General features: G+C 66.6%; 3 protein-coding genes across 3 annotated transcripts; 2 read left to right on the top strand and 1 right to left on the bottom strand.

The window, feature by feature from the left end:
- The first annotated feature begins 1478 nt into the window (after positions 1-1478).
- HNRNPUL1 (heterogeneous nuclear ribonucleoprotein U like 1) lies at positions 1479-9715 on the top strand. Its single transcript, XM_025144479.3, is given in 16 exon segments — positions 1479-1686; positions 2417-2545; positions 2646-2650; positions 2653-3107; positions 3203-3276; positions 3361-3500; positions 3577-3676; positions 3758-3870; positions 3953-4219; positions 4297-4419; positions 5103-5231; positions 6260-6428; positions 7243-7578; positions 8150-8355; positions 8446-8601; positions 9086-9715. Coding segments are annotated over 16 exon segments (2688 nt in total). The 5' UTR covers positions 1479-1520; the 3' UTR covers positions 9206-9715.
- Positions 9716-10045: 330 nt separating this feature from the next.
- Positions 10046-14406, top strand: CCDC97 (coiled-coil domain containing 97). The gene is made up of 5 exons (XM_040655094.2): positions 10046-10074; positions 10444-11557; positions 12386-12616; positions 13241-13376; positions 13987-14406. Exons 2-5 carry the CDS (start codon positions 10570-10572, stop codon positions 14093-14095), a joined length of 1464 nt encoding a protein of 487 aa, XP_040511028.1. The 5' UTR covers positions 10046-10074; positions 10444-10569; the 3' UTR covers positions 14096-14406.
- A 708-nt stretch (positions 14407-15114) lies between these two features.
- TGFB1 (transforming growth factor beta 1) lies at positions 15115-20633 on the bottom strand. Its single transcript, NM_001318456.1, is given in 9 exon segments — positions 15115-15403; positions 16018-16177; positions 16800-16950; positions 17062-17148; positions 17232-17349; positions 17616-17791; positions 19213-19277; positions 19279-19653; positions 20582-20633. Coding segments are annotated over 8 exon segments (1179 nt in total). The 5' UTR covers positions 19542-19653; positions 20582-20633; the 3' UTR covers positions 15115-15244.
- Between the last annotated feature and the right edge of the window lie 322 nt (positions 20634-20955).

Genomic DNA, 20955 nt, shown 5'->3' with positions numbered 1-20955 from the left:
CCTTCGGCCCCAAACAATGGGGCGACTGATGGGGGGGGGGCGTGGGTGGGGGGACGGAATGTGGCGCTGGCGCCCGCTATGGGGGGGGGGGGGGCGGGGAAACCCATGGGTGCTGGGTCCCCCCCACCCCCCAGTGAAAGGCAGAAAGCAGCTGCAGAACCGCCCTCCCCCCCCGACCCATAGGAACCCCCCCATCCCTATAGGACCCCCCATCCTTATAGGACCCCTCATCCCTATAGGACCCCCCCCCCAGCCCCACAGGAGCCCCCAGCCCTATAGAACTCCCCACAGCCCTACAGGATCCCCACCCCAGCCCCATAGAAACCCCTTCAGCCCCACAGGAGCCCCCAGATCCACAGGACCCCCCCAGTCCTATAGGACTCCCCCCTCCCCCCCAGCCCCATAGAACCCCCCTGGCCCTACAGGACCCCCCCCCATCTCTACAGGCTCCCCCTCAGCCCCACAGGACCCCACCAGCCCCACAGAACTCACCCCCTCAGCCCCGTAGGATCACCTCAGCCCCACAGAACACCCCCAGCCCTATAGAACTCCCCCACTCAGACCCATAGAGCCCCCCCCCCGGCCCTACAGGATCCCTCCATCTCTACAGGACCCCCCCCAGACCCATAGGACCCCTATGGGCCCCCCTTCAGGACACAGGAGCCACGCCGCGGGGGGGCTCTGCCCGCCGGGCGCCGTTTTGGGGCCGTTCCGGCGGATTTTGGGGCCGTTTCGGCGGATTTCGGGGCCGCTCCATCGAACTTTGGCTCTGTGGTGATGCCGCCTTCAGCACAGGCCCCGCCCCTCCCCGGGCTCGGCCAATGGGAGCGCAGAGGATTGCTTCCCGCAGCCAATAGAAGCACGGCTCCCGTTGCTAGGCAGCGCGGCGCGGCAACGCGCGCAAACACCTCCAGCGCTCGGCCAATGGGCGCGCAGCGCCCTCGGCTCCGCCAATGGGCGGCGGCAGCTGAGCCCCCGAGCCCGCCCTCCAGGCGACCTGTCAGAGGCGCGCTGCTATGGTCCCGCCCTCCATGAGGGCTCAGCCAATGGAAAGTGGGCTCTGAACCTCCGTGCTGATAGGCAGAGAGAACAGCCAATAGACTTGCGGGAAGCGCGCGGCGCCTCTCTCGCTACTATTGGTCGGCAGGCCGCGAGTGCCCGCCCCTTCGCCGTGTCAGTCCCCAATCGTCATTCCCAGGGGGCGGAAGGAGGAGCCAAACCCCAGTTTTTACCAATGTGCGGCCGTCTTACAGCGTCACCCACTCTCTTGCCCAATGAGCGCTCGGTTTGCAAAGCAGCATTGAGCGGGAGCTCAGCGACCGAGCCAATCCCCGCCCTGAGGGGGCGTGTACAGCGGCTGGACCAATAGAACCGCCTGTTACATCGCGCGAGGTGAGCGCGAACCAATAGCGGCGCGCGTTGCAGCGCGGCGCGGGCCGGGGAGGGGAGGAGGAGGGCGATGGCGGCCATTTTGAGCCGTCCCCTCAGCGGCCCTCGATGGGCGCCGGGCGGCGGCGGCGATGGACGTGCGGCGGCTGAGGGTGAACGAACTGAAGGAGGAGTTGGGGCGGCGCGGGTTGGATACCCGAGGGCTGAAGGCCGAATTGGCCGAGCGGCTGCAGGCGGCGCTGGAGGCGGAGGAGGCCCGGCGGGGGCCCGGCGGGGACGCGGCCTCGGACGGACACTGTAAGGCCCGGAGCGCCCCGACGGGGGGGACGGCGGTGCCCCCTCCCCTCAGAGCCCCATTCCCCGTCGCCCCACTCCGCCTCTCCCCACAGAGCCCCGACCCCCCGCTCCGTGTGTCCGTGTCCCCCCGTCTCCCCCTCCCTTTCCCCCCTTATTCCCCTTCTCCCCCGTTTTTACCCCATTCCTTCCGTTTCGGTGGTCCCCATCGGTCCTGGGGGGCTTTGCTCCCCCCTCCTCCCGTTATGACTCCGGCCCGTCACCCCCCACTGTGTGTTGGGGTCTCTTCATGGGGCTCTGTGTGTCCCCCCCAATAGGGCTCTGTGTGTCCCTACATCCCTACAGGGCTCTACATGCATCCCCCAATAGGGCGCTGTCCCCCCCCCTCCCACCCCCACCATTGACAGCTGTAACTGGGAGGGCTCACACAGACCCCGCAGCTCTCCCCCAGCACCACCACTATGGGGTCGCCCACCCCTCATACCCCCAGACCACAACAGCTGTTGATAAGCACTGTGTTATTGCTCCCCCCCGTGCTCATTTTTGGGTCTCTTTTGGTGTTTTTAATCAACCCACCCACCCCATTCTGCCCTCAGGTGCCCACTGGGGTGCAGCCTCATCCCTCAAAGCTTCTGCTTTGGGGTTTCCATCACCCTCCCCATACCCCTTCCTCTTTCTATTAGCTTAAATCAATCCCATAACCTTCTGCTCTTCCCCCCCCCCCCCCCCAAAGATGGCCTCGACAACAACAGCCACCCGGGTGAGCCGCAGGGCTACCAACCCTACGAGCACAGCAAGCAGGACAACGAATCCAGCTACGAGAGGCGGCCGTTGGACCCCGAGCACCCCTCAGTGCACCCAGGTAGGGGCCCGGCTGTCACCTGGGGGGGCCTTCTGACAGCACAGCCGTGCCCGAGGGGTGCGCTGACGGCACGGTTGTGCTCCCGCTTTGTCACCCACAGAGATGAAGCCGGAACCCAAACCCGAAGACCCCGCGCCCACCTACACCGTGCCGCCCCCCAACTACAACACCCCCCCCCCACCTACAGCCTGCCCCCTCCTCCCACCTACGGCGCTCCCCCCACCGCGTACGGCCCACCGCCCTCAGCCTACAGCGCGCCGCCGGCGTACAGCGCCCCCACCCCCGGCTACAGCGCCCCCACCCCCGGCTACAGCGCGCCGCCCCCCACCTACAGCACCCCGGCCTACAACCCCCCTCCTCCCACCACCTACAACGCCCCCACCTACAGCGCTCCCCCCCCTCCCGCTTACAACGCCCCCGTCCCACCCTACAACGCTCCGCCCGGCGCTTACAGCGCCCCCGACCCCTCGCAGCCCCGACCTCAACAGCCGCAGCAGCCCCGCAAGCGGCCCTACGAGGAGCAGCGGGGCCGGGGGTACTACGAGCACCGTGAGGAGAAGAGGTGAGCACCGCCCGCAGCGTGCTGAGGTGTGCTGATCCCCCCCCCCCGTTGTGGTAACACCGCTCTGAGCCCCCCTCCCCACCCCCACGCCGCAGGGGTCGGTCGCCGCAGCCGCCCGCTGAGGATGAGGAGGAGGATTTTGACGAGACTTTGGTGGCCGTCGACACCTGTGAGTGCCCCTATGGGGTCTGGGGGGGCCGCGAGGGGCTGTCGGCGTCACCCGCAGCCCGACCGTCATCTTCTGTCCCTACAGACAACTGCGACCTCCACTTCAAGGTGGCCCGGGACCGCTACAGCGGGTACCCCCTCACCATCGAGGGCTTTGCCTACCTGTGGTCGGGCGCCCGCGCCACCTACGGCGCCCGGCAGGGCCGCGTGTGCTACGAGATGAAGGTGAGCGCCGCCCCGCGCTGAGACCGCCGCCGATTGCCCCCAAAACGTTCGCTTCCCCCCCACCTCCACCTTGCAGGTCAACGAGGAGATCTCCGTCAAACACCTCCCCGCCTCCGAGCCCGACCCACACGTGGTGCGGGTGGGCTGGTCGCTGGACTCCTGCAGCACCCAGCTGGGTAAGGGCACGCGTTTGGGGGCGGAGAACCCCTTTTTTGCCGTCCCCATTTCGGCTCACCCGGCCGCCCTCTGCCCTTCAGGGGAGGAACCCTTTTCGTACGGCTACGGCGGCACCGGCAAGAAGTCGACCAACTGCAAGTTTGAGAACTACGGGGAGACCTTCGCTGAGAACGACGTCATCGCCTGCCTCGTCGTGAGTCCATCGCCTGCTGCGGCTCCGGGCGGGCGGCCCCCCACCCCGGGCCTTCACCCGCCCCCGTCTCGCCCCGCTGCAGGACTTTGAGTGCGGGGAGGAGGTGGAGATGTCCTTCATGAAGAACGGGAAGTGGCTGGGGGTGGCGTACCGGGTCCGCAAGGACGTGCTGGCCGGCCGGGCGCTGTTCCCTCACGTCCTGGTGAAGAACTGCGCCATCGAGTTCAACTTCGGCCAAAGGGAGGACACCTACTTCTCCGTGCCGCCCGGCTTCACCTTCATCCAACACCTCCCCGTGGCCGAGCGCGTCCGCGGCACCACGGGGCCCAAGAGCAAGGCCGAGTGCGAGGTGCGGGGCGGGGGGACGCGCGGGGTTGGGGGGGCCGGGGGGGTCCCGGCCGTGACGGCGTCGCCTTCGCCTGGCAGATCCTGATGATGGTCGGGCTGCCCGCCGCCGGTAAGACGACGTGGGCCGTCAAACACGCGGCTGCCAACCCCTCCAAGAAGTACAACATCCTGGGGACGAACGCCATCATGGATAAGATGAGGGTAGGGGGGCCGGGCTCGGGGGTTGGGGGGCGCTTCTGAGCTTACGGAGCTGGGAGGGCTCTGAGACGGATGGGTCTGAGTGGGGCGGGTTGGTGGTGGGGTTGGCTGACCTCGGAGCGCTTCTCCAACCTCACTGAGTTGGAAGACCTCCGAGATGGGTGGCTGTGGGTGGGTGGGGTGGGTTGGTGGCTGCTGTCGCTCACCTCAGAGCTCTTTCCCAGCCCGAATGAGTTGGAAGAGCTCTGGAGATCAACGAGTGGGGATGGGTTGGCGGTTGGGTTTGGTGACCTCGGAGCTCTTCTCAACCTCGTTGAGTTGGAAGATCTCTGAGATGGATCGCTACGAGTGGGGATGGGTTGGGGGTTGGACTCAGGGATCTGAGAGCTCTTTTCCAACCCTGTTGAGTTGGAAGACCTCTTCAGGTGGATGGGTTGGGATGGGTTGGCGGTTGGACTCAGGGATCTGAGAGCTCTTTTCCAACCCTGTTGAGTTGGAAGACCTCTTCAGATGGGTGAGTGGGGATGGGTTGACGGTTGGGTTCGATGCCCTCGGAGCTCTTCTCCAACCTCATTGAGTTGGAAGCCCTCCGGGATGGCTGACGGTGGGTGGGGAAGGGCTGACGGTGGGGTTCGGTGACCTCGGGGCTCTTTTCCCCCCGTGACGACCCCGTGCTGGGCTGGAAGGTGATGGGGCTTCGGCGCCAACGCAACTACGCGGGCCGTTGGGACGTGCTGATCCAGCAGGCGACGCAGTGCCTCAACCGCCTGATCCAGATCGCCGCCCGCAAGAAGCGCAACTACATCCTGGACCAGGTGGGGTGCCGTTGGTGTCCCCCCCCAGGGGGCACAACCGCGCTGTCCCCACCCCACTCAGGACAGGGGGAGTGTGTGGGCGATAACCCCCCGGCCCCCCCCGATGCCCCACACACCCCCCCGACACCCTTCGGCCCCGCTGATGCCCTTCAGCCTGCCAGCACCCTGCAGCCCCCCCACCTTGCGGCCCCTGTGATGCCCCACAGCCCCTCAATGCCCTGCAGCCCCCCCCCCAATACGCTTCAGCCCCCCTGACGCCTCACAGCCCCCCCAGTGCCCATCAGCTCTCCCAGCCCCACAACTCCCCCCCCCCCCCAACACCCTTCAGCTCCCCCTGGATGCCCTGAAGCCCCCCTGAAGCCCTTCAGCCCCCCCAGATGCCCTTCAGGCCCCCCCTGAAGCCCTTCAGCCCCCCCGCAGCCCTCGCAATGCCCTTTAGCCCCCCCATCAGCCCCCCCCGACGCCCCACAGCCCCCTCAATGCCCATCAGCTCCCTGTCCAACACCCTTCAGACCCCCCACAGCCCCCGCAATGCCCTTTAGCCCCCCGCAGCCCCCCCGACGCCCCACAGCCCCCCCAACACCCATCAGCTCTCCCAGTGCCCCGCAACCCCCCCTCCCCAACACCCTTCAGCTCCCCCCAGATGCCCTGAAGCCCCCCCTGAAGCCCCTCAACACCCTGCAGCCCCCTGTCCAACACCCTTCAGGCCCCCCCAGATGCCTTCAGACCCCCCACAGCCCCCGCAATGCCCTTTACCCCCCATCAGCCCCCCCCGATGCCCCACAGCCCCCCCAGCGCTCATCAGCTCTCCCAGTGCCCCACAACTCCCCTCCCCCAACACCCTTCAGCTCCCCCTGGATGCCCTGAAGCCCCCCCTGAAGCCCTTCAGCCCCCCGCAGCCCCTCAACGCCCTTCAGCCCCCTGTCCAACGCCCTTCAGCCCCCCCTGAAGCCCTTCAGCCCCCCCGCAGCCCCCGCGATGCCCTTTACCCCCCATCAGCCCCCCCCGACGCCCTCCCCCCATTCCAGACCAACGTTTACGGCTCAGCCCAGCGGCGGAAAATGCGTCCCTTCGAGGGCTTCCAGCGGAAGGCGGTCGTCATCTGCCCCACCGACGACGACCTGCGGGAGCGCACGGTCAGGAGGACCGACGAGGAGGGGAAGGACGTCCCGGACCACGCGGTGCTGGAGATGAAAGGTGGGGGCTGCCCCCCCCCACCCCGGGTGAGGGGTCATCCATAGCAGCGGGACCCCCACGGCGCTCCTCATCCCCGCTCTGCTCTGAGCTGCGGGTGGTGGAACTGCAGGGAGAGCCCACAGCTGCTGCGGGTGGCCCCATTTGGGGTTGTTTTTGGGGTGGGTGTCACGTTGGGACCCCCCCAGACTGCCCGCTGTGCTCCCATCGGTAGGGGCAGAAGCACGGAGGGCGCTGCAGACCCCGCTGTGTGCCCCCCCCCCCCCCCCATAACTTTGGGGGCAGCCCCAAACTGCTCCTTTTTTGTCCCCTTTGCTTCATTTTATTGGGCGAGGAATCGGAGTGAGGACCTCAAAGCACCGTTTGTGTTTCTTTCTGCTCTCGTTTTGGGGGGGGGGACCCCAACTATACCCCCACCCCTTTAACTGTGGGGGAGAGAATCACAGTGAGAGCCCCACAGCGCTGCTCATCTCCCTGCACTTTAATTTGGGGGGGGGGATCAGAACCAGAGCCCCAACCTGCCGCTCATTGCCCTCTGTTTAATTCTGGGGGGGGACATCAATGTTGGACCCCAAAGTGCCACCAAACCTCTGCTTTATTATGGGATGGGGGTGGGGGGGGGGGAAGCACACAGTGAAAGCCCCAAACCGCTGCTCCCCCCCCCCTCTGCTTCACCTTAGGGGTCACCATTCACAACAATACCCTCAGCCTCCTCCTTTGTCTCCACTCTGCTGTAATTCGGGGGGGGCAAACATCGATTTTTAATCTCTTTTTCACCCATTTTCACCCCCCTTCCCCCCCTTTCCCCCCCCCCCAGCCAACTTCACGCTGCCGGAGCCGGGCGACTTCCTGGACTCGGTGCTGTTTGTGGAGCTGCAGCGGGACGAGGCGGCCGAGTTGGTGCGGCAGTACAACGAGGAGGGGCGCAAAGCGGGACCCCCCCCCGAGAAACGCTTCGACGGACGCCCCTCCCCCTTCCGGGGCCGCGGCGGCGGCGGCGGCGGCGGCGGCTTCCAACGCTTCGATGGCCGCGGTGCCGCCGCCGCTCCTCCCCCTCCCCAAAGTGGGGGCAGCCGGGGGGGCTTCCAGGGCCGCGGGGGCGGCGCCGGGGGGGGCTTCCGTGGTGGAGGAGGGGGCGGCGGCGGAGGCGGAGGTGAGGACCCCCCCCAAAAGTCCTTCCTGTGGGTGCTGGGGGGGTGTTGGGGGTATCGTCCCCTCTCTTTGGAGCTCCGTGGTCCTGCAACCCCCCCCCCCCCCCCCAAACCCCCAAAGTCTTACTGCTTGCTTAGGGGCCTGAGGACCCCCCCGTAAAGCTCTCCTGCGTGTCCCTGTGGGCTTTTTGGGGGGGTCCCATCACCCCCCGTGGAGCTTGCAATTCACTTGGTGGTTCTGCCCCCCCCCCCCCCCAAAAGTCCTGCTGCCTGCTTAGGGGCGATGCTTACACCCCTCTCCCCTCTCAGACCACCTCTGTGTATTTCGGGGGGGGGATTTGGGGTCTGGGGGGGCTTTGTGTTGTCCCATCGCACCCCCCAGGGGTTCGGGGTTCAGCTCCTCATGGCCTTAAATCCCCCCCCGCCTTCCCCTCCCTCCCGTGCATCCCAATGGGGGGGGGGGGGGGGCATTGAGTCTGGGGGGCGGCTCTGAGCCTCCTCAGCACCCCGACCCCCCTCTGACCATCCCGTGGGGCTGCCACCCCCCCCCAACCCCCCCTCCCCCTTTTTCAGCCTTCAACCGCAGCAGTTACGCCCCCAACCGTTGGGGCGCCGCCGCCGCCACCACCAACAGCCGCGACAGCCGCGGTGCCTACAGCCGCCCCGCCCCCCCCCCGAGCGGATACAGCCCCGCGCGGCCCCCCGGCCCCTACAAAGCGGGCGGGACGACCCCCCCGGCCAGCAGCAACGCCCCCAGCAGCTACAACCAAGGACAGCAGGTACCCCCCCCTCACCCCCAACCCCCCCATCCCTCACCCACGCGTTGCCCGCAGCGGCGCTCTGACGCGCTGTCGTCGTCACCCCCACAGCCCAACTACAGTCAGCCCTACGGGCAGGGGGGGTACAACCAGGGCTACCCCCCCACCTACGGCTACAGCGGCTACGGCAGCTACAGCCAAAGCTACCCCCAGCCCCCCCCGCCCGCGGGGCAGAGCTACAACCAGAGCTACAACCAATACCCGCAGGTAGGCGGCGCTTCTGGGGCAGAAAAAGCCTTTTTTGGGGCCGGGGGGGGGGGGAGCTGGGGACCAGAGCCCCCCCCCCCATTGCTCACTCTTCTCTTTCTCTCTTCTTCTTTATCTGCCTCCCCCCCTTTCTCCTCCCCCCCCCTTTCTCCTCCCCGCCCCCTTCTCTCCTCCCCCCCCCTTCTCTCCTCCCCCCCCCTTCTCTCCTCCCCCCCCCTTCTCTCCTCCCCCCCCCTTCTCTCCCCCCCCTTCTCTCCTCCCCCCCCCTTCTCTCCTCCCCCCCCCTTCCCCCCCCCCTTCCCCCCCCTTCTCTCCTCCCCCCCCCCTTCTCTCCTCCCCCCCCCTTCTCTCCTCCCCCCCCCCTTCTCTCCTCCACCCCCCTTCTCTCCCCCCCCCTTCTTCCCCCCCCCCCTTTCTCCCCCCCCCTTTCTCCTCCCCCCCCTTTACCCCTCCCCCTTTCCCCCCCCCTTCTCTCCCCCAGCAGTACACACAGCAGTGGGGCCCATACTACCAGCAGCCCCCCCCGTGGCCCCCCTACTATGGCAGCTACGACTACAGCAGTTACACGGGCAGCTCTCAGGGGGGCTCCAGCAGCGCGCAGTGACCCCCCCCGTTTTGGGGCCAATTCCGCCCTTTTTGGGGTCCCCGGCGGCGTTGTGCCCCCCCCCCTCGTGCCCACCCGGCGCTGCTGTGGCTCCCTTTTATTTCCCGTCTGTTTTAAAAGGAAAAGGAGGAAAAAAGAGGAAGAAAAAAAAGAGAGTATTTTTAAGCTCGGAGGGACTGAAATGGGTTAAAAAAAAAAAAAAAAAAAAAAGGAAAAAAAAAAAAAAAAAGGAGAAAAGCAACAAAAATTCCCCCCTTTTTGGAGCGTTTTCCCTCATTTGGGACTTTTTGTCCTCATTTCACCCCCCACCATCCCGGGGGGCCGTGGGGGGGGGCGGCCCTCAGCCCCCATCCGTGTCTGTGTGTCCCCATCGGCCGTCTGTCCTCACCACCCCCCCCCCCCCCCATCCCCCCGACAGCGATTTTTGCTTTGTTTGCCCCATTTCCCCTTTTTTTTGTAGCTCTTTCTGTACTTTTTACCGTGCGCCCCCCCCGCCTTTGGGGGGGGAAGGAGGAAAAAAAAACCACAGAGACAAAAACAATAAAAAGGAGAAAAAAAAGTGAGCAAAGTGCTGCCCCCCCCCCCCCCCCAAAGGGACAACTCTGCCTTTTTTAAGGTGAATATGGGCTTTTTTTAGTAAAAGGGGAAGTGGGGGTTTAGCACTGACCTTTAACCTTTGACCCCAAGACGGGGTCAGGGGAAAGGTTGGGGGGGGGGGGGAGGGACCAAAGTGATCCGGAACCGAAGTGATCGTTTACTGGAGCGCACCGGGCGTCAAAGGGCGCCGGAACCGAAGCGCACCGGATGTTGGGGGGAGGCGGGCTCAGTCGCGCCGGAAGTGACGCACTCGGAGATGGCGGCGGCAGCGGGTGAGGAACAGCGCGGCGGTGTCGCGTTCAAACGGGGCCGGGCGGCTGCGCGCCGAGCCGGGGGGCATTTGGGGGCTCCGGGAGGGGGAAACGGCGGGGGAGGAGGGGGGTCCCCTCAGTGTGTCCCCCCCCGGCGTCTGCGGGAGCCCCGCGGTGCCGCAGCGCTTTGTGCCCCCCCGCGCGCTGTGCGCTCTCAGCGGTTCCGTTCCGTTTTCGGGCCCCGATGCGTCGCTACACCGCCCCCCAATACCCCCCCCCGGGTCTCTGTGGGCCCACGTTGGGTTCCGGGGGTCGTAGGACCTCGTTTGGGGTCCTGGAGGGTTCTGGGGTCGCCCCGTGGGTCCCTGTGACGCTGTGCTCCACCCCCAGGAACGGCGGCGGCCGCGGCGTGACCCCAAAGTGGGAGCGGAGACCCCCAAGTGGGGCGGCACCGCGGCGTGGGGCCTCAGAGCGACCAAAGGGGACCCCGAGGCCTCGACCCGGGACCCGGAAGTGATGAAGGAGGACCCGAAAGAGGCGGAGGGCCCCACGGCGTCAAAGTGGATCCCCATAGCCTCAAATGGGAACCCCACGGCGTCAAAGTGGATCCCCATAGCCTCAAATGGGGACCCCACGGCACCGAAGTGGGTCCCCATATCCTCAAACGGGGATCCCAATTGGGTCCCCATATCTTCAAACCGGGACCCCATGGCATCGAAGTGGATCCCCGTATCCTCAGACCGGGACCCCACGGTGACAAAGGAGAACCCCCCTTCCTCCAATGAAACCCCTGCGGCAGAGTGGGACCCCAAAGTGCCCCCTGAGGGGCGCCCCGTGGAAGAAGGGGACCCCAAAGCGTCTCCCACTGAGGACCCCCCGGCAGAACCCGACCCCAAAGCGTCCAACTGCGCCCCCCTGTCTTCACATTGGGCCCCCGAAGCGGCGGTGTGGGACCCCACGTCCCCACACAGAGACCCCACAGCAGAACCGCAGTGCAGCGCATCCCCCGAGCAGCACCGCGCGGCGCAGCGGGACCCCGCATCCCCTATGGAAGAAGATCGGTACCCCGCGACCCATGGAGTCCGCCCCGCGACACGAGCGGACCCCGCACCCTACGGGGACCACCCCGAGGCCGAGGAGGACCCCCTCCCCGCCGCCGTGGAAGCCATGTTGGCCGCCGTGGCCGCCAGCCCCGTCCGCGTCCGCAGCCAGCAGCAGGGAGACCCCGAGCTGACGGCGGCCGAGCGGCGCCGCGACCTGCGGGCGCTTTTCCTCCGCAAACCCCTCGTCTTCCTCGAGCGCTTCCACGGGGCCCTGCAGGCCGAGCACCTGCCCTGCTTCGCCCACCTCCCCCCCCGCTACGAGGTGGCCTTTTACTGCCGCCAGGTGAGGGCTCGGAGGCAGCAGAACCCCCAAACTGGGCTGAGCCGATGGCCCCGAAGGCCCGGAGCCCGAACCCGACTGCGGAACCGGCGCTACGCGGCCCTGCGGCAGCTCATCGCAGGTGGGGGCTGAGGGGGGGCTGTGGGGTCTTTGAGGTCCTCGTAGGGCTCGTGAGGGCCTTCTTGAGGGTCGCTGAGCTCCTTATGGGGTCTTGGAGGCTCTTGAGAGGACTGTGGGACCCTTAAGGGATGATTGAGATCCAAACGGGATCCCTGTGGAGTTCTTGAGATCCTTATGGGATCTTTGTGGGGTCCTTGAGATACAAACGAGATCTTGATGGGGGCTCTTGAGGGCTTTATGGGGTCCCTATGGGATCCTTGAGGCCCAAATAGGACCCTTATGGAGTCCTTGAGGTCCAAATGGGATTCCTACCGAGTTCTTGAGATCCATATGGGATCCCTGTGGGGTCCTTGAGCCCCTCATGGGGCCTTCAAGGGCTCTATGGGGTCCCCGAGGCGCCGGGCTTCCGCCCACGGTCACTGAGTGTCACGGACACTGCACTGTGTCTCTGAGGTCGCCTGGGACCCCCCCATCCCTTTCCCTTTTGGGATCCCCCCGGGTTTTCTGCTGCTTTTGGGATTCCCCTTTGGGTTCTGTTGGGCTCTGGGATCCCCCAAACTCCCCCCTCCCCCCTCCGTGACCCCCCCACAGTTCTCTGTATTCTTTGACTTCGTCTCCACTTCACTTTGGGTTTTGGGGTCCCCCCCCATTCCCCTTTCCCTTTGCTCCCTCCCCATTGGAGAATTCCCTTTGGGTTTTGGGGTCTCCATTTCCCATTGGGGTCCCCCCCCCATACCCCCGTTCCCTTTATCCTTCCCACCCCCACTCTTTAGGACCCCCTCCCCCCCAAACTTTTGGGCCCCCCCAGCACAGTGCCCCCCCATTGCAGGAGGTGAATACTTCAGCGAGGAGGAGATGCGGGCGCGGGAGCCGCTGCTGTACGAGCACTACATCGGGCAGTACCGCGACGCCGAGACCCCCCCCGGGACCCCCCCGTGTCCCCCCCACCCCGGGACCCCCCCCGGGACCACGTGGGCTGCGGCGCTGCTGCGGTCGGTGGAGGAGGCGGCGGTGCAGCAGCGGCTGCAGAGACAGAGGCTGAGGGAGGGGGACAGCGGAGGTGAGGGGGGGACGGCGGGGTGGGGGACATTGGGGACGAAGAGGGGATTGAGGGCGTTGGGGACAGTGGGGGCACGGAAGGGATTGGGGGCATTGGGGGTGTGGGGGCAGTGGGGACATGGAGGGGACAGTGGGGGCATGGAGGGGATTGGGGGACATTGGGGGCGTGGGGGATGTTGGGGACATCGGGGGGTGGGGGAGGGGGGACATTGGGGGTGTGGGGGCAGTGGAGGACATGGGGGAGAACGGGGATGGGGGCATGGAGGGGATTGGGGGCAATGGGGACACGGGGGACATTGGGGACACGGAAGGGATTGGGGGCGTTGGGGGTGTGGGGGCAACGGCGACATGGAGGGGGCAGTGGGGGCATTGGGGGTGTGGGGACATTGGGGACGTGGAGGGGATTGGGGGCAATGGGGACACGGGGGGACATCGGGGGGGGAATTGAGATTGGGGGCGCTGGGGATGCAGTGGGGGCTTTGGGGATAGGGGGGATTGGGATAGAGGACAGCGTTGGGGACGTGGAGGGGACTGGGGGGGCATCGGGGGGCATTGGGGAATGGAAGGGATTGGGGACGTTGTGGACAGCCGGGGGTGACAGAACGCCCCCCCAAAACCCCCCCAGAGGAGGATGAAGATGAGGATGAGGCCGAAGAGCCCCACATCCCCGACGCCGGGGAGCTGGAAGTGCTGCGGGAGGAGTTCAGGAGCCGCATGTACCAACGCTTCCTGGACGGGGAGGACCGCGACTTCGACTACAGGTGGGGACACCGTGGGGGGGATATGGGGACGTTGGGGGGGGGGCGGCAGTGGGGGATGGGGACGTTGGGGGGGTGGGCGGCAGTGGGGGACATGGGGACATTGGGGTCCTGGTGGGGCAGTGGGGGGCATGGAGGGGATATGGGGACCTTGGAGTGATGGGGGGCAGTGGGGGGACGTGGAGGGGCTATGGGGACATTGGAGTGATGGGGGACAGTGGGGGACGTGGAGGGGATATGGGGACATTGGGGTCCTGATGGGGCACTGGGGGGATATGGGGACATTGGGGGGGTGGGGGGCAGTGGGGATATGGGGACATTGGGGTCATCGTGGAGATGTTGGGGACATTGGGGCTGTGGGGTCAGGGGGGACATTGGGGTAATGGGGGGCAGTGGGGACATTACGGGGACATCGTGGACAGGTTGGGGTTGTGGGGGGCATTGGAGACATTCTGGGGACATGGGGGGGCATGATGGGGATTATGGGGACACCATGGGGATGTGATGGGGATGTTGGGGGTAATGGGGGCCGTAGGGCATATGGGGACGTTATGGGGATGTGGGGCCACGGGGGGGGCACGGTGTGACGCCCCCCTCCCCCCCCCCCCCCCAGTCAGGTGGATGAGAACCCCGACATGGACAACCTGGACATCGAATCCCGCGACGCCGAGGAGCGTTACTTCGATGAGGAGGAGCCCTCCGCTGCCCCCCAGCTGGAGTAGGGACCCCCCCCAAGATGGAGACCCCCCCCTCCCCCAAAATGGGACCCCCCCCCACAGTGGGGACCACCCTGATGTGGGGATCCACCCCCAAAAGGAGGACTTTTCCCACAATAAAAGCCACCCCCCCCCCTCCCCCCAACACATGGGATGCTGTGGATTGTCGTTCCCCCCCCCCCCCTCTCAGCTCCAGGAGGATCCCCCCCCCAGAAATGGGGACCCCCCCCCCGCCCCCCAACACACCACAACCACACAACCGCGGGATGCTGCGATGTGCCTCATCCTCCCCCAATAAAGGTGACCCCCCCTCTGTCCGTCCCCCCCCATAGTATTTTTCCCACCTCCACCACTGAGCTCATCGCTGTGGGGGGGCCCTGAGTCACTCCCCCCTCCCCAAACCCCCCTTTGGGGGGGGGCCACCCCACGCAGAGGAGTGGTTTTGTGCCCCCCCATTGCCCCGCCCCCCCCCCCCCCCCCCACGTGCCACTCGTGACCGTCACCACCCCATAACCGCAGTGTTTGCTTTGTGGGGGGGCACCCACACATCCTGACCCCCCCCAACCCAGGAGTGCCATTGGGAACACCCACCCCAATGTGCCCCCCCCCATCCCCCCCTCGTGTCCCCCCCGTGCCGTGGGGGGGCGGTTTCCTGTTGTCCCCCCCCCGGAAGGATATTTTTATCCCTTCCGCCCCCACTGTCTGAGTCTGTGTGTGTTGGGGGGGGGGAGGAAAGCAATGGGGTCCACAGTGGTGTCTCCGGGGGGGGGAAGGGGGTCCCAATTCTGGATTGCTTTGGGGGGGGTCCCCAATAGCTGTGCCCCATTGGAGTCCCTATTGGGGCGGGGGGGGTCCCCAATCTTTGGTCCCTTTTTTGGGGGGGGTCCCAACAGCTGTGTCCCTTCGGGGTCTCTTTGAGGGGGGTCCCCAGTGAGTGTGGTCCCCTTTCTGTGGGGGGGTCCCTCCTCCACCCCTCCCCCCCAAATCACTGACGAGAAAAAAAAAGAGGAACCAGACCCAAAATTCTGTCCAAAAAACCCCCAAAAAGGGAACCATCTAAAACTTAAATAAATCCTCTCGTTGTGGGGGGGGGATTGGTGGGGGGAGGGGGGAGGTCCGGTGTTTTGAAGGGGTGGTGGGGGTCCCGAGGGGGGGTCAGCTGCACTTGCAGGCACGGACCACCATATTGGAGAGCTGCTCCACGCGCACATTCCGGCCCACGTAGTAAATGATGGGGAGGGGGTCGAGGGTCTGCGGGACGCAGCACGGAGCGGCCGAAGCCCCCGGGTTGTGTTGGTTGTACAGCGCCAGCACCTGGGGGGGGGGGAGGGGGGGGGCACCGTCATTGTGAGTGTGAGACCCCTCCCCTCCCCTATACCCCCCTCACAATGTGGCAGCCCCGGGATCCCGATGGATGGGAGTCCTTTTTGGGTGGGGGTCCCCCCCTGCGCCCCTCCTACTGAGATATGGGGGTACTGCTGTGCCCCCTCCCTCCCTCCCCATACTGGGGCGGCCCAGGACCCCCCCGTGTGCCCCCCAGCCCCAGTGATCCCAGTGGGCGGGGGTCCCACAGAGCTCCTTTTTGGGTGTGCCCCCCGCTTTGGGTCCGACCCATTTTGATACCGGGGTCCTGCTTTGCCCCCAACCCTATTGGGGAGGCCCAGGACCCCCCCAGGTGCCCAAGACCCCTCCCCACATATCCAGCACCTCCCCCCCCCCCCAGATTCTCCCCCATCCCCTACAGAGCCCCACGATGTCCCCACTCTGTGTCCCAAAGATGCCTCCCCCTACATCCAGGACCCCTCCCCATACATTCATATCCCCTTCCCCTATATCCGCTAACCCTCCCCGATATCCAGGACCCCTCCCCATACCCACAACCCCTCCCCATGCTTCCATGACCCCCCTCCCCCCCCCGTGCCCCCCACCTTGGTGTACTGCGTGTCGGCGCTCCAGATGTACGGGCACGGCCCCATGCAGAAGTTGGCCATATAACCTTTGGGTTCGTGGATCCACTTCCACTGCAGATCCTTGCGGAAGTCGATGTAGAGCGGCCGCACGCAGCAGTTCTTCTCATCCGTCCCGGGGCTGGGGGGCACGGGGTTGGGGGGGGGGGGGAGGTGTTTTGGGGACCCCCAGCCCTCCCCTGAGCCCCCCAGGAGGACAAAGTGGGGATGTTGGGTTTCCTGAGGGGACACTGAGGGTCCTATGGGGATTCCAAGGATCTGGGGGGTTCCTAGGGGTGTAGGGGGTCCCAAGCATCTTGGGGACCCCTGTTTGCCCTACGGGACTCCAAGCGCCCAATGGGGACCCGAAGAAACCAATGGGGACCCCAAGGACCCCATGGGGATCCCAGAAACCAAATGGAGAATCCAAGAACCCAATGGGGACCCCAAGAACACAATGACAACCACAAGAACCCAACGATGACCCCAAAAACCCAACAGGGATCCCAATCCAAAAGACGTCTCCCCCCGGGGGTGTCCTGCTGTGCCCCCCCGCCCATATTGTGGCGGCCCAGGCCCCCCCCCACCCCATATACCCCCCTCACCCCGGCGATGCCAGTGGCTGGGGGTCCCGCAGTGCTTTGGGTCCAACCCATTGAGCTATCGGGCTCCCGTTTTGCCCCCAACCCTCCTGGGGAAACCCGGGACCCCCCCTCCCCCCACCCCAGAGCCGTGCCCGTGCCGGGGGTCCCGCGGGGTCCCACCCGAAGCAGTAGTCGGTGTCGAGGTCGCGCCGCCGCCGGGCGCTGTGCAGCTCATTGGCGCGCTCGGCCGGCAGCGCCATGGCCAGGACGTACGGCACGCGGCGGTGCTTCTTGGCAATGCTCTGCATGTCCCCGCGCTGCTGCTCGAAGCCTGGGGGGGTGGGGGGGGGGGTCGGTGGCACACTTTGGGGTTGGGAGACACAACACCAAGAGGTTCCCCCCCCCCCGCAGCGCACCGGGGGGCGGTTTGGGGTCGCGGTACCTTCGATGGAGATGCGCATCTCTTCGGCGTGGCCGGGGCCCATCTCACAGGGACAGTGCACGCTCAGCTTGAAGACCCCCAGGAGCTCTGTGGGGGGGAGAGGGGGGAGGGGGGGTCGTTAGGGGAGATGTGGGGGTACTTTGGGGGGCACTTTTTGGGGCTGTGCTCACCGCTGCCGCTCAGCCACTGATGGACGGCGTCGGTGACGTCGAAGGAGAGCCACTCATCGTCGGCCGTGGCGCGCACGGAGCGGCCATGCAGGTACCGCCACGAGGCATTGCCGTAACCCTGCCGGCCCCAACGGGGGGGTCAACGTGGGGGGCACAAAAACACCGCGGCCCCAAAGCCACCCCAATGACCCCGAAGCCACCCCAATGACCCCGAAGCCACCCTAATGACGCCAACCCACAGCATCCCCAACCCACGGCATCCTCCAGCCCGGACCTCCGCGGTCCCCAATATCCCCATAGTTCCTACGTCACCAAACCCACCGTCCCCGAACCCGGTACCCCCGTAGCATCCCTTTGCCCCCCCTGCCCCCCCCCCCCCCCCACCTGGTACAGCTCCAGCCGCTGTTCGGTGCCGGCGCTGTCGGCGGCCGCCTTTTGCCGCAGCATCCTCAGCTCGGCGCGGTGCAGCAGCGCTCGGCCGCCCACCTCTGCGCGCACGCGGGACACGTTGAACACGAAGAAGATGCTGTGGCTCTGCGGCTGCCAATGCTCCATGGGGCCTGGGGGGGGGGGGGGCAGGGGGGGCGTCGGGGGGGGCATCGGGACCACCGCCCTCAGCGTGGGCCGCAGCCGTGGCCTCCCCCCATTCACTCCATTCACCCCATCCGCTCTGCTCGCTTCGTTCATTCACTCACTATGGAGCAGTGATGGTCTCCCCCCCCTCCACTCCCCCCATTCACTCCCTATAGAGCACTGATGGTCTCCCCCCCCTCCATTCACTCCCTGTGGAGCAGTAATGGTCTCCCCCCCCCCCATTCACTCCCTATGGAGCAGTAATGGTCTCCCCCCCCACCTCCACTGACTCACTCCAAAGTGAAGCCGTGTTCCCCCCCCCCATTCCCTCCATTCATCCACTTCACAGTGGTCTCCCCCCACTCCACTCACTGCGTTCAGTCCCTATGGAGCAGTGATGGTCTCCCCCCCCTCCACTCCCCCCATTCACTCCCTATGGAGCAGTGATGGTCTCCCCCCCCTCCATTCACTCCCTGTGGAGCAATAATGGTCTCCCCCCCTCCTCCACTCCCCCCATTCACTCCCTATGGAGCAGTGATGGTCTCCCCCCCCTCCATTCCTTCACTATGGAGCAGTGATGGTCTCCCCCCCCTCCACTCCCCCCATTCCTTCACTATGGAGCAGTGATGGTCTCCCCCCACCCCATTCACTCACTCCAAAGTGGAGCCGTGGTCCCCCCCCCCATTCATTCATTCATTCACTGCACAGTGCCCCCCCCCCGACTCCCCTCACTCCGTTCATTCACTCTCTATGGAGCAGTGATGGCCCCCCCCTCCCACCCCATTCACTCACACAGTGGGGTGACCTCCCCCCCCCCCACTCCATTCATTCTCTCACTACAGAGTAAACCACCTCCGCCCTGCCCCCCCCAGACCCCCCCTGCTCCTGATCTCTGGGTGGCCCCACCCCCCGTTTTGCCCCCCCCCTTCACCACCCCCCACCGCCCAACAAAGCGCCCTCAGAGCAGCGATTACTCAGCGAACCGCAGCCTCCACCCCCCCCCCCCCACGGCCCCACAACCCCCCCTCACCCCCCCGCAGTGCCACCATGGGATGGGCACCTCCCGCTGCGGGAACGGGGGGGGGAGGGGGGGGGCGTGGGGGGGGCACTGCACGGAGCTCCGTGATGGGGCACGGGGGCGTCACCCCACTGTGGTCCCATGGGACCCCCACCCATTATATGGCATGGCGGTGTCACCCCAGCACGGTCCTATGGGACCCCCCCCATTACAGACCACAGGGCTGTCACCCCACGGGACCCCCCCACTATAAGGCACGGGGGCGTCACCCCACTGCAGCCCCATAGGACCACCCCCTCCCCCGTTATAGGGCACGGGGGCGTCACCCCATCACCCCCCGTTGTCACAACGGGGCCGCCCCCCCCCTCCCCCCCCCCCAGCCCAACTCACCGTCCCAGGTGGTCTCCATGGGGATCCGCCGCAGCTCTTTGGCCCAATACTCATCGGGTCCATCCGGGGGGGGGCCGCAGTCGGGCGCGCTGCTTCAGCAGCTCCTGGGTGCTGTTGTACAGAGCCCGGACGTCGTCGGGCAGGGGGCGGGGGGGGGTCTCGGAGGCGGGGGGGGGCGCGGTCAGACGCAGTTTGCTGAGGATTTGACCCCGCACCGCCTCGATGCGTTTCTTTTTGGCCGCCTCCAGGTCCAGCCGTTGGCACGTGGAGAGCGCGCGGGCGGCCCCCAGCAGCAGCAGCAGCAGCGCCAGCAGCGGCGACGGATCCATGGGGGGGGGCGGAGGGACCCCCCCCCCCCAAATAACTCCGATGGGGCACCGGGACCCCTCCCCCCCCGCAAAGGGGCCGGGATCCCCCGTAGGCGCGGCTGCGGGATTCCCCCTTTAACGCAGAGGGATTCCCCCTTCAATCCAACGGGGTTCCCCATTAAGTGTGATGGGGGGCGGGGGGGTCTTCTCTAAATGGTATGGGACACCCCCACCACCCCCCCCCCCGCACCCAAAGGTGGCGAGACCCCCACACAAGAAGCACAGGGACCCCCCAACCAAGGGCACTAGGACCCCCCACCGCCCCAAAAAGCACTGAGGCCCCCCCCCTAAAAGCACCAGGACCCAAAAAGGCACCGGGACCCCCACCCTAAAAGGGACCCCCTGACTCCAAAAGGCACCGCTCCCCCCCCCCCAAGGACACTGAGACCCCCACCCAAACACACCGGGACCCCCCCAACCCCAAGACCCCCACCCACTGGCCCTGGGACCCCCCCTTCCAAATGCAATGGGACCCCCATCCCAAAGAGGCACCGGGACCCCCCCTCAAATGCAATGGGCCGCCCCTAAGCAATACAACGGGACCCCAAAACGCACCGGGACCCCCCCAACCCCCCCAGGACCCCCAACTAACAGCCTGGGACCCCCAGTCTCACAGATACCCCCCCTCAATTACACCGAGACCCCCCCACACACCCAAGGGGACCCCATAACCGCCCCCCCCCCCCCCATAACTCTCCAGGACCCCCAGCTGCACCGGGACCACCCCCCAAAAAAACCCACTCCCCAAATCCACCAGGACCCCCCCACAACCAACACTGCCGCCCCCGGAACCCCCCCAGTGCACCACGCCCCCCCCCCCACCCCTGAGACCCCCAATTCTCTCCACCCCTCCCAGACCCAACCGGACCCGTCGCCTCATTAACCCCTCCCCCCTGAAACCTCCCCCTAATTAACCCCCCCCCCCGCCCCGTAATTAACCCCTCACCCAATGGACCATCCCCCCCCTCCCCCCAACTTAAAGGGACCCCCCCCCCCCATACCGGCTGCTGCCCCCCCGGTGCCGCTCCGCCGCCGGTGCCGCTCCGTTCCCCCCCCCGGTTCCGCTCTCGGACTCTCAGTTTAAGGCATCGGGGCGGCCCCACCCAGGAAACGCCGCGGGGGGGGGACCCGGGCCGCCCCCCCTTCCGCTCCGCGGGGCCCGACCGGGGGCGGCGGGAGGAGCCCTGGGGGGGAGGGGGGGGGAAACTGAGTCACGGGGCGCGGAACCCCCCCAGGAGCCGCCACCCCCCCCCCCCCCCCCCCCCCCCGGTTTGGGACCCTCTCATGGGGTTGTGGACCCCCCCCCCCCCAAAAAATATACTCCTCAGTATGGGACCTTCCCCCCCCCCCCTCAAGAAAGCGTCCCCAATGTGAG

This window comes from Gallus gallus, chromosome 38 (genome assembly GCF_016699485.2).
Source record: "Gallus gallus isolate bGalGal1 chromosome 38, bGalGal1.mat.broiler.GRCg7b, whole genome shotgun sequence".
Taxonomy (NCBI): Eukaryota; Metazoa; Chordata; class Aves; order Galliformes; family Phasianidae; genus Gallus; species Gallus gallus.
Note: the sequence above shows the minus strand (reverse complement) of the source record. Positions and strands in the feature narration are given on the sequence as shown.